At 46.0% G+C, this 12717-nt stretch overlaps 1 protein-coding gene across 1 annotated transcript in view; it reads left to right on the top strand.

The window, feature by feature from the left end:
• Window positions 1–12717, top strand: part of POLE (DNA polymerase epsilon, catalytic subunit) — a 70476-nt gene that overhangs the window by 7456 nt on the left and 50303 nt on the right. The window contains exons 6-12 of the mRNA XM_066603763.1: window positions 200–354; window positions 6680–6821; window positions 7757–7837; window positions 7948–8055; window positions 9120–9230; window positions 10181–10266; window positions 10341–10460. Coding sequence (XP_066459860.1) covers window positions 200–354; window positions 6680–6821; window positions 7757–7837; window positions 7948–8055; window positions 9120–9230; window positions 10181–10266; window positions 10341–10460 — 803 coding nt within the window. The remainder of the gene's footprint in view (window positions 1–199; window positions 355–6679; window positions 6822–7756; window positions 7838–7947; window positions 8056–9119; window positions 9231–10180; window positions 10267–10340; window positions 10461–12717) is intronic.

The raw sequence follows: 12717 nt of genomic DNA, 5'->3' as shown, positions 1-12717 counted from the left end.
TCTGAAAGCCTCCCTGACTAATTAGCTGCAGTCTGTATGCTTTACAGCCATCTGCAGGTGATTTTTGGTACTGCAATGCCACTAAATATATATAGATAATATAATCAGTATCTTACAGTGACCATATTGGCATATTACTCATGTATAATTAAGCAAAGTGCTTGTAAGATTTTGCATTGTGAATCTTTTATTTTTGCAGCCAAACCATCTGGTGGGACTGAAGAGAAGCTATATCAAGTTAGCTTTTCATTCTGTGGATGATCTAATAAAAGTTAGGAAAGAGATCTCCCCAGCTGTACGAAAGAACAAGGAGCGAGATCATGCCAGTGATACCTACACGGCTATGCTTTCCAGGTATTAACAAATACCGGTCTGTATCCAGTAATGCGATGGGAGTTGAGGTTTTAGTGTCTGCAAATTGCATATATGCACTATATTTATGAAAGCTATTTTCACTTAGTCATACTATAGACTGTTATATGATATCTTTTTATCCTGTAGAAGCTCTTTAAGGCCTCATGACCACGACACGTGCATTTTTTTTCATGCACTGCGAGTCATCATTAAAGTGATTTTTTTTTAATTGCTTGCGGGAGATTGCGGATTGCATTTTTTTCTGCGCGAAAAAATTTGCAACCCCACCTCCCAAATTGATTTTAACCTTTAAATCCGCAGTGCATCTGCAAATGCATTTGCGGATGCACTGCGGATCGTAAGCTCCCATAGAGATGAATGGAGCATGCTGCAATTTTATTTTGTCATCTGTATCATTGGGGGACACAGCAAAGACCTTGGGGTATAGCTTTTGCCACTAGGAGGTGACACTAAGCTTAAAAGTGCTAACTCCTCCCACTAGCTAAACCCCTCCTGCATGCATCGTGCTAGCTCAGTTTTTAGCTTGGTGTCTAGGCAGGACTGTCTCTCCTACAGAGACTATTTTTCGCCAAAAGACCATGGAATAACGGGGAGGCAGGACTCTCCATGGTAACCCACTGAGGAGGGCGAACAGAGGTGAACCCAACCCTCTGTTGTCTGCCTGGTTGCCTCAGAAGACAAGGGGGCACATGCAGGCCCTAACCTGGATGTGACCCGCCAGCCATAGAGCCCCCCTTTCTCATGGTCCGCAATCCTCTACTTTCCTAAAGGCAGGCGATGGTGAGGAGAAGCTCTGCTGGAGCCGGGAAGCCACCCTACCTCGGTCAAGAGGTAAGTATGTGGCTTCATTTTGTTAGTCTGCCACCGTGCGGACCGTAATGGGTGTCACCAGGTGTTTTTGTTGTGTGGTTTCGCCCGCGCCTAGGGCGAGCTGTGTTGTGTTTGCCGCCTGCAGCTTGTTATATGCCGCTTTAGCTGCCCGCGACTCCTGTGAGGCCACCTAAGTTTTTTTTTTTCTCTAATGTGCCGCCTGCTGCTTGTTGTTGCCGCCCGCGGCTTGTTATTGCAGCTTGTAGTATTGCCGCCCGCGGCTTGTGGTATTGCCGTCCACGGTTTGAGTAGGGTATTGCCACGGCTCCTGTCCACCCGCTGCTTGTATGATGCCTCTATTATGCCGCCCGCGGCTCCTGGTACGCTTGTCGCTTTAAATATGCCGCCCGTGGCTCCTGTGTGCGCCTACCACTTCTAATGCCGCCTGCGGCTCGTGATGTTGGAGGGCCGCCTGCGGCTCGTGGTACAAGGGAGATGTGCCACCAACCAGAGCAATCCAGTGCTTTCACAAGATAAGCAGACACCTCATTTACTTTTCCCGCCGTGCGTGCGGGGCGCCGGCCATGCATAGCCTCCCTGCGGCTTCAGCGTTGGGCCACCGTGCTTGGGGGGATAGTTCCGCCCTCGTCCACTGCAGGTGCGCGGTCGTTTCCTAACGGGTGCCATGCATCACTGTTAGGTCACTCGGCCATCTGATGGCTGCCGCGCGGCCGTTCATTGCGAACCTTGTTGGTTCGCGTGCTCCTTCCCCCTCCTTGCACTGTTTTTTCCTAGTGCCACCACGGCCATGTAAAGTTGCGGCCACGCGTGTTTGCAGGGAGATGCAGCTTCTCTTCCTGTATGCACTGGATGTTGCTGCTGTGCAACCATTGATTTGGCCAGCGCACGGCTACGTGTCATAAGTGCGGTCGTAGTTAAAAGGCGGCCGCAGTTTTCACTCGTTACGTGGCTGCAGTTTCTGGTCGCTGCGTGGCCGGCATCTTCCTCGGCAGCGCCGTCGCGGTCTGTGCACGTCCCTGCTGGGCGTTTTTTAATTGCGGTTGTCACCGCTGGCCAGCGTGCGTAGCCCAGTGTGTACGCAGCTATACACTGCTGATGCCTGCAGTATAGAAAGATTACTCACACAGGGAGTCCCTGGATCACCCCTTATGTCTGCTCTGGACAGGGTTGAGCCTTGCCTCGCTAGCTCCCCTATTGCCCCTCCTGCAGTTCCCTGCAGCCAGCGTACCGCAGCGTCCGTGCCAAGGATGACACGCAGATGGGCCGGCCAGAGCAATATGCCAAGTGTGCTCTCGCTGCAGTACAAGATTACATCAAAGGATATATTGTCTTACTGACAACAGCGTCCAAACTGATTGTCAGCATTACCCGGGCATGCTGAGTCCTGTAGCACCTTCCATACACAAGGAGTGCGCATACAGGGAGTCCCTGGACTCATGGCTCCTACCGTTTACTCCGACTACTAGTTCCCATGTTATTGTTAGCCAGCCTACTGCAGTGTCCGCATCCAGGATGACACGCGGACGGGCCGGCCAGAGACACATACTAGATGCGCTCTCGCTGCAGTACGAGATCATTTCCAGCAGGGGATATCTCGTCCTGGTTCAAACTGGTTGTCAGCATTACCCCGGTTGTGCTGAGTCCTGTAGTACCTTCCATACCGGAAAGAGCACAGACGCAGCGCCCCCGCTTGTCCGCTCCGCACCAGCTTGAGCCTTCACTAACTGTAGTTCCCTGACGTCCCTCCTGCAATCCAGGATGACTCGCGGACAGGGCCGGCCAGAGCTACATATAGTGCGCTCTAGCTATGATACGCGATTACACCCAGTCGGAGAATATCTCGTCTGCGACAACAGTGTGCAAACTCTTGTCAGCATTACTCCGGGCTGCCTGAGACCTGTGGTACTTTCCATCCCAAAAGAATACTGTGCTCAGGGAATTATCCGAACTCCTCGTGTATGCTCGGGTCTGGTTTAGCCATCCATATCATTCGGCTCTCCTGGTGCCCTTCCTGCAGTTCCATGCAGCCAGACGTACTGCGGTGTCTGAATCCAGGATGACTCGCGGACAGGAGCGGCCAGAGCCACGTGCTATGTGCACCCTCACTACAGTACGCGATTTACATTCAGCCGGAGAATATCTCGTCTTACGAACGAGGGCTCGAACTGATGGTCGGCATGCTCCAGGCTTGCTGACACATGTGGTACCTTCCATCTGGAAGGAGCTCTTACACAGGGATTCTGCAGGCAACATAATGCAGTGTAGGTGTCCAGGATGACAGGTAGACAGGGGCCAACCAGAGCCTCGGGCTATGTGTGCTGTCACTGCAATACGAGAATTACCTCCAGCGGAGAACATTTTCCTTTACAGGCAATGCTATTCAAGCTGTCGGTCAGCTGTACTCCGGCCTCGTTGGGACCTGTGATACCTTCCGTATTGGAAGGAGTACTGGCACGGGAATACCCTAAAGGCATCGCTCCTCATGCCGGACCGGGGTTAGCCTGTCCTAACGGCTAGCTACCCGGTCATTGCCCGCCTGCGGTTACGTGCACCCAGTCTACCGCACTAGAGCCACGTACTATGTGCACTCAGTACAGTTGGGAGCCACCCAGAATAAGTCTCGTCCTATGAACAAGATTGTCAAACGGCCTGTTGACTTCCTCCAGCCTTGCTGAGACCGGCGGTACCTTCCAAATGGAAAGAGTACTATTCATAGAAACTAGGCAAACACATCGCGCCTCCTCTCTGCTCTGCAGCGGGTGAGCTTGAGCAAATCAGCCACGTACTTTCGGACGTGGCTAGCCTACAGGCATGATACCGGTTGAGACAGAGTGCCCTGATGGGTGCAGAACAACCCACGTTTCCCCTATATTGTGGATGGGCAGATTTGGGCTGTAAAAAGAATCCTAAGTCAGAGCAGTCTCTAATTTAGCTACTTGAGCATTTGCCACGGATTGCATAAGAAAGTTAACATGTCCAACGGAGTTAAGTTGGATGGATCCAAGAGCACTGTTTGATCCTCCTGCGTTCTGCCTGCATTATTGCTTGCAGGAGACCGTGAGACATTCTGTACTTGTACTGTTGGCAATCCTTGGGGATCATCCCTGTCTACTACTGAGGTTACCTCAAAAGGGACCAGCGAGATTCCTGTACCGGTGTGCCCTTGCTGTGCTGCCAACTTCGTGTGCCTAGTAGGTTTCATGTGGTTGCACCGATATGTCGGTGCAGGGCCAACCCTAGTTAACTAACCCGTCAGGATATGGGGTTAAAGGATCTTTTGACACAAGTCATTTTCGCTTTACAGCTAACCAGGTAGTCGACGGCATGGATGGGGCCGTAGGGATACGCAGCATTAGAGCCATGCTGCGCTTCAGATATGCGGCCTGGGACCAGAGTTCAGTCCTGGGGTCCTTGGGTCCCCCACATTCTGGTGGCAGTCAGCTGCAAGGATAACTCCTTCAAGATAGTCAAAAGGTAACCAGGAACCCAGAACCTTCCGTCGAAACCTTCTTCGACCAGAAGCGGTTAAGGATCACAAAGAGTTTTTTCTTTATTGGCGTCCGGAATCATCCCGCTTGCTCCCTCGCAGCGGGACTGGGAAGGTGATATTGACAACCTGGAGTTATATGGAAGCTGATGTACAACAAGATCGAATGTTAGAAGTCATGCAACTCCCCGAAGTTTCGACGATGATGGCTCCACAGCGTTGGTTTGGACGCTGACTTTGTACCGAAGGTTGTCATCAGGAGACTGTCGCTATCGACCTGTCGGATATTCCCCTGCTGCTGCTGGTATGGGGATCCACTTCAGTGAAGTATCCGGTGGGCACCTTTCTCGGTATTTCCTCTGCCAAGGAGCGCTCCGGTGGCAAGTGGGCTCGGCAAATCCGAGGGGACTTCATGGACTGACTCTGTTCACAGCAGTACAGGGTTACAGTGCCAGGCAGTTATATTCTCAGGCCGTGTTAAGGCTCCTAGTACTCGGACAGCGGGCGCCTCGTCAGAAGCTCCTTATCAGGGGGGTTTTCTCCGGAGGATGGATGTGGCCGTAACTTAGGCCCCTTTATGCTCAGTCTCTGAGCATGCTGGATAACTAATGTTAGTTGCAGTTAAAGAACGGATTTGCTTCCTTACACACGCGACTTCTTATATTTTCCTGGCCCCTTGGGTACTGCTCTAGAACGTCCCAAGGTCAGAGCTGTGTCCCCCAATGATACAGACGAGAAAACTAGATTTTGTAAGAACTTTCCGTAAAATCTCTTTCTCGTCTTGTTCATTGGGGGACACAGCACCCACCCAGTCTGGTATTAGGACTGTAACATATACTCCTTAGTGGGAGGATCCTCAGTGCAGTCGCACACGGTGTTGGAATGAGTTACAGTTCGTGAGTATGGTTATTTATTATCTATTATTGTCATATCCTACTGGCTGCTCTTACTGCTTGCATACAAACTGAGCTAGCACTGTGCTTGCAGGGGGGGTATAGCTAGTGGGAGGAGTTAGCACTTTTATGCTTTGTGTCGCCTCCTAGTGGCAGAAGCTATACCCCAAGGTCTTTGCTGTGTCCCCCAACGAACAAGACTAGAAAGAGATTTTACAGTAAGTTCTTACAAAATCTTGTTATCTGCGTGTGGCATCCGCAAATAAAAACAAATCCGCAGGTGGTAAATGAAGTGCGGGCGCCCAATGCTTCCCTATGGGCAGCTTGATTTGTGGATGCAATGCGCTGATTCTGCAAACCAAATCCGCTTGTGAACATTGGGCCTAATTCTAAATCTAGGCCTTATGTATTGAACCTGAGATACGTGTTCCCCTGGAGTTGTGTACCCATTTCTTAGAGCTACTCACGTGTGCGCGGCTGTGTTTAATCCCTGCAGCACAGTGTATGGTCATAGGCTTGGGGGTAATTTGATATAACCTATTCAAGTAGGGCTTTTGGAACATTGGGAAGCTCTGATCTAGATGGTGAAGTAATAAATATATTAAAGGGGAGATTTATGAAACTTCCTGAAAGAAGAACTTAGTTGCCCATAGCAACCAATCAGAGCTCAGCCTTCATTTTACCAGAACAGTGTGGTGCAGAGTGTTAAGGCAACAGAAATGCAGTCCTAAGCTCTTGCTCATGACCTGAAGGTTGTGAGTTCAATCTCCGCGTGATTCAGGTAGCCGGCTCAAGGTAGACTCCGTGTTCAATCCTTCCGAGGTCGGTAAAATGAGCACCCAGTTTGGTGGGGGGTAATAAGTTGGCGCTGCGGAATAAGTTGGCGCTATACAAACAACAAGATTTATGTATTTTATTTAACAGCATACAAAACAAAAGCTGAGTTGTGATTGGTTGCTAGGGGCAACTAAGACAGTTTTCCTTTTAGACAGTTTCATAAATCTCCCCCTAGTGTTCAGGAAGATCTGAATGTTTCTAATGTACATTTAGCCTTCTCAATGTGTATTTTACATAATGTATTACATTTTTGCAGTGCTTTGACTGGAAGCAACTTGGCTACTGAGGAGGAAGGTCCCTCTAAGAAGATATCTGATCAGTTGGAGAACATAATTGATATGCGTGAATATGATGTCCCCTACCACGTGCGGCTTTCTATCGATCTTAAAATACATGTGGTATGTGCAAATTTGTCACACCAGTCCATTTCAGTTCTACTTAAATGTCCCTATAGCAAAACTTGGACTGAATTTCACCAGCTTTTTCAGATATTGACTGAATCGAAACCTAAGGCCTCATGTCCATGGGGAAAACCAGGCCCGCTACGGATTCTCCATGGAGAATCCGCAGCGGGTCCATCCTGCCCCGCGGACATGAGGGCTGAAAATAGCAATTACTCACCTCTCCGCAGGCTCCGGATCTATCCTTCTTCACGGCTTGATCTTCTCTCCGTTGCGGACGGATCTTCTTTCTTCGGCCCGGCGGATGTGCATGCCGCGCGCATGGGCCGTCCGGAAGAAAAAAGATCCGGCCGCGACTGAGAGAAAAGCAAGCCGCGAAGAAGGGAAGATCCGGAGCAGGTGAGTATATTCTGATTTTTAGGTTTCCCGCGGATCCGGACGGCTTCCATGGGCTTCAATAGAAGCCTGCGGGAGCCGTCCCCGCGGGAAACCCGCACCTAAATGGAGCATCTCCATTTTTTTAAATTCACTTTTATTGACCATCCGCGGGTATTTATCTACCGGCGGGTGGTCAATGCATCCCTATGGGGTGCGGATCCGCGTGCGGGTGATCCGCTGCGGATTTAAAATCCTCTCTTGCCCGTGGACATGAGGCCTAAGTGGTGGCTTATTTTCTGCAGGCCTTTAGCAAATGGTAGTTTGTAGTCTAAATAACTGTATTAATAATCTCCATTACTGAGGCAGAATCATTTACATTAAGCTACTGTTAAAAGCAGCTTTGCAATATTACAGATGTGAAAAACGGAACTATCCTACACTTCACTATCCAAGCCGTCATTTAGGTGGTCAACTTTTTATATTAGGTTAAGGATATTATTTTTGGGCATATTCATCAAACTTTTATAAACTCTTAACACTTTTTCTGCCGTCAGGCTCACTGGTATAACATTAGATATCGTGGAAGCTCTTCACCCCCAGAAATCATAAGACGTGATGACCTTGTAGAAAGACCAGTAAGTGTGTATTGTTCCTAGCATTGTACTTAAATTCCATGCTGAAGATTTCACACTGTGTTTTTTCTTGAATCTTTGAGAAATCATTAAGCGGTTTCATGTCTGATTAGGATCCAGTCGTTTTAGCTTTTGACATTGAAACCACAAAGCTGCCTCTGAAGTTTCCAGATGCTGAATCTGACCAGATTATGATGATCTCCTACATGATTGATGGACAGGTTGGTCTCATCCGTTTCGTTCTGCTCTCTGGAATGTCTGTCCTCTCGTCCGCATCCTACTGTTATGTAATGATGGGAGTATTAGTTCATTAGTCATTTCAGGCTCCACTAGCCATATTTAAACTAAAATAAGAATTACACAAGCAGTAGAATGAAGAAGGGACACAAATTTTCATTCGCCTATATTAGTCACTTAAGAATGTGCTAATACGAGGCCTTCATTATAAGTACAGCAGATTCTAAGCAATAATTGATTTAAAAGTAGTGTTGGCGGCAAAAAATAAAGATAAGATGTTAATGTGTAGGCAGTTTTTTCCATCATTTCCACTTGTTAAAGGTTCTTTAGGTCTTAAGCCCCATTTACACAGGACGACTGTACGGCAAACTATGCCCGACACTCATCCCTGCATGTAGTCGCTCCCGTGCTGTCCAACAGGAGCGAGTATTGCTGGAGGAGATTTCACTTCTCGCTCTTTCCCCGCTTCTCTCCATTCACTTAACACAGCGGTTGTTCACTACTAAACGGCTGCTGTTTACACTGAACGATCAGCTTTCAGGAATTTATGCAGCCTGAACGATGATCGCTCAGTGTAAATAGCAGCCGTTCAATACTGAACAGCCGCTATGTTAAGTGAATGGTGAGGAGCAGGGGAAAGCGAGGAGTGAAATCTCCTCCAGCCGCCAAACCCCCCTGCTGGCTGCTCTGTCAGAGAGCTAGCAATACTCGCTCCTGTATTACAGCACGGGAGCGAGTACATGATGGGACGAGTGTTGGGCATCGTTTGCCCGGTATTCATCCCGTGTAAATGTGGCTTTATTGACTGCATGTTGCACGGTCATTTCACTCTTGATAGCAATAATGTAGCCCACATTCTGTGCAAATTACTTTACTGATATACACATTTATTGGGAACAGAGATGATTTTCTCTGATGCTTGCATACAAACATCTACACGAAGTGAAGAATGTTGGGTTCACGTCAAAGCCACTCCATGGTTTGACATTTTAGCCTCTTAGTCTCTTGTCATTCTAACCTAAAGCGTTGCTTTTGCCTCTTATTTTAGGGCTACCTAATCACAAACCGGGAGATCGTATCTGAAGACATTGAAGATTTTGAGTTTACCCCAAAACCAGACTATGAGGGTCCTTTTTGTATTTTCAATGAGCCAGACGAGGTAACTTTGATGATCATCTTGGTATATGCTCTGCATTTTGTTGATGAAACGTTTGAGATATGTTGAGAGAAATTTGATTCAAGATTAGTAAGCTCTATATCAGCTCTGGTTGATACAATGGAGGACCTTGGCTTTCTTTAAAGCTTTCTGCTCACTTGTATTTATGCTTGGATGTCCACATTTTTTAACATTTCTGAGAGGAGTTGTTTGGTCTTCCCATAGGTTTGATACACATTGATTCATACCTATTGCATGTTGATGGTCACAAGCCCCACTGAAAGCAATCTTATTCTATTATGCCCTGAATGCACCTCTAATGCATAATATTCCAGATAGGAAATTGTTTTTCATAGACTTTTTTTTTTTTTTTTTTAGGTTTTATTGTACTGCATTCTTTTATTGCAACTCAAATTCTAACATGTATTATGATAGGAAAAATTAAGTTACCATGCCATGTTTGCATTTTCCACCAACTCCAACCAAAAAAAATCACATGCCTCAATAACCAAGCGATTCTTAACTGTGTACGCAATTTATCCTTAATAAATAGCAGAATATACATCACAAATACCTTTACTGGCACTTGTAAACTTGTAATTGAGTTTTTTTTTTCATTGGGGTTTATTAATATGCTTAGAGAAAAGCTAAAATTAAAATTGACTGTTCTCAATAGATCATCATGTCCTGTTAGGTTATATAAAGTATGCAGGAAAGAAAATGACTTGAAGGGTCCCTATAAAAAGGCCTGACTACACTATGGAGAAGATTGAACAACTGTTCAATAACTAGAACTTCAGTCATATTTCAAGAAAAGAAAATAAATCCGTTTTGGCCAGTTATGAGAGTGTGATTAAGTATTTTAAGGCTTGTCTAGATTTTTTTTATTAAACCCAGTTCTGAACGCCAATGGAACATAGTGATGCAGCCATGTATCTGTCTTGTTGTTTTAGGCACATCTAATTCAGCGTTGGTTTGAGCATGTTCAAGAAACAAAGCCAAATATAATTGTGACGTACAATGGCGACTTCTTTGACTGGTAAATTTTTTTGTGTTCTTTTATTCTTGAGGTGGGACATGTGGATGTTCTCTGATCTTTGTCATCTGTTACAGGCCTTTTGTGGAAACGCGAGCCACTGTTCACGGGATGAGCATGTTGCAAGAGATTGGCTTTCAGAAGGATAGCCAAGGGGAGTACAAGTCACCCCCTTGTATTCATATGGATTGTCTCAGGTACATAGCATTAACGCATGTAGCAAGGTATACACCTGCTCACCTATCTCTTCACTCCTAGGTACATGGATCTGCATGAACAGGATGCATGTAGTGGACTGGAGGCAAAACAATCCAGCTCTTCAAGAAGCAGATAACAATAACTTTTATTCCAAAAACTTTAAAGGTCACATCAGATCATGCATAATATTCTGATATATCCGCATTATATTCAATGCATGCAAATATCAAGACACTATCAAAGGGCAGTAAAATTAACACCTTAAGCACTTTTTACCCATGTAGTGGTTTAACTGCATTTTTTTTCCCCCCGTCAGCTACCAAAATTATTTTTGCAGCATTTTTTTCTTTGTCATATTAGGCTATTTTTTAATATATTTTTCACAGACTTTTTTTTTTTTATTAGGGGCAAAAAGCTCAAAAAAAAACTTTTTAAAAATGTATAGTTTTTTTATCTTTTTTTATTACTTTATTTTAGCTTAAATATAGGAACGGGTTCCTAGTTTTGTTTCGGACGTTTTGATATAGAATACATATGGTTTTGGATTATAGGGTGTCATATAAGACCTCTGGGGGACATTCACGTGTGTGTGTGTTTTTTTTTTTTTGTTTTTTTTTTTGTATTTGACGTTTTTCCACTGTAGCTGGGGCATCCATATGAGCCTCAGTTACAGGGAAAACATCCCCCTGTAGTGACAGTAGTCACTGGCAGAGCTGATCAGGGTCTGCTGCGACCCTGCAGCTCTGCTCTGCCAGGGGATCCCGGCAGTCACGTAACGGTCGGCTTGCGTGGTGGAAGAAATTCTTTCACTCTCACTTTTTAGTACATAGCGCTCATTGAGGGCTGTGTACTCGAGGAAGAAAAAGGCAGAAGTGGTTATGAAACCCTCCTGCCTTCTTCTCCGTGTTAACAGCTGACAACCCAACCTGCTTCTGATTGATTGCAGAAGAAGGGGATTAAAGCTCAGGACCAAGCGCTGTAAATTTACAGTGCTTTGTCCTTAATGGGTTAAAAGGTAAAATCCTGGACATACGAAAAATTACGAATGATATATAATTTCAGGTCTAAAATTCAAGCCATAGAGATGCCGAGTGTTAAGGTAAAAAATCCAAAATGCCTCCCGGCTCATAACACGACATCTAGTGTCTCCATCTCAAACAAGGCCCTTAACCCTCTTGGTTCTATATATTTTAGGCCGCCTGCAGATGGCCAGGTTGGGTCCCACTGTGAGAATTCTCGCAGCGAGATCTGACCCACGCCCCTGCAGTGACCAGTGCAGCTCACCTGCTTCCGCGATTTGTTTCCTGTGGGTGTTTTCACGCGGAAAAATCGCGGCTGTGTGCATAGGATTGCGTTTTGTAATGCAATCCTATGCAGGCGGGCACTGGCGGAAATTCTGTGGGAAATCCCGTTGTGGAATTTCCGCCCGTGTGCAGGGGGCCTTAAGTGAGAAAAAAAGAGCCTGCATGTTTCGATAAAAAAATGTTTGTCTGCCACTTACATGTGATGATTCATTTGAATCTTGTAATGTTCCTGTGGGAATATTTTTATTTTCAATCCCAACAATATATGTACATCATTGTGCCTTTAGACATAACTTTTATTGTTCAAAAGTGAACGATAATCGGTCTGTTTAGATTTCCCTTTTCTGTGATTTTATTGCGGTTAGTGTAGGGACACGCAAGTAAACGAGGACCCTTGACGTTAGGTTTGTGAGCATGTATATTTTGGCCAAAATATTAACCAATACCTTGTATGCATCAGCAACATGCAGTGCGGCTTTGGACGCTGGGGGAGCCTAGGGTTTGGTGTGGTTCATCTATGAGGTGCAGGTCCGCTTGCTGAATTGAAATATGCTGTCATTAATAGGTTGTAAACCTGCATGGTGCACTACACGTATCATGTAGCCTGACACCCTGTATATGCTTTTTAATGCAAGATTAGTATTAAGCAGCTGCCCCCCCAAAATAAGCAGGTAATCAATGTAATTCTGTGAAGAAATATTTTTCTGCGCGGACGTTGCTGCCAGTTGTAGGGCCCACTAGTTTGTTTCTACGATGATGTTGGTATATCTGCTGTCAGAAAGCAGTGATTAGGCATGCACAATTGCTGATTTTTTTTCTTCTGACTCGGCACTGACCATTGATATGAGTGAGACAGAACGGGAATGGAGCAGAGCAGGAGAGGATGAGCAACTGGACTATAAAGTAACTTGTTTGTGTGAGAATACCTTTAATACCTCTTGATTCGCCAGTG

This window comes from Eleutherodactylus coqui, chromosome 5 (genome assembly GCF_035609145.1).
Source record: "Eleutherodactylus coqui strain aEleCoq1 chromosome 5, aEleCoq1.hap1, whole genome shotgun sequence".
In the NCBI taxonomy this organism is placed as follows: domain Eukaryota; kingdom Metazoa; phylum Chordata; class Amphibia; order Anura; family Eleutherodactylidae; genus Eleutherodactylus; species Eleutherodactylus coqui.
This window is presented reverse-complemented; position numbering and strand designations above follow the sequence as displayed.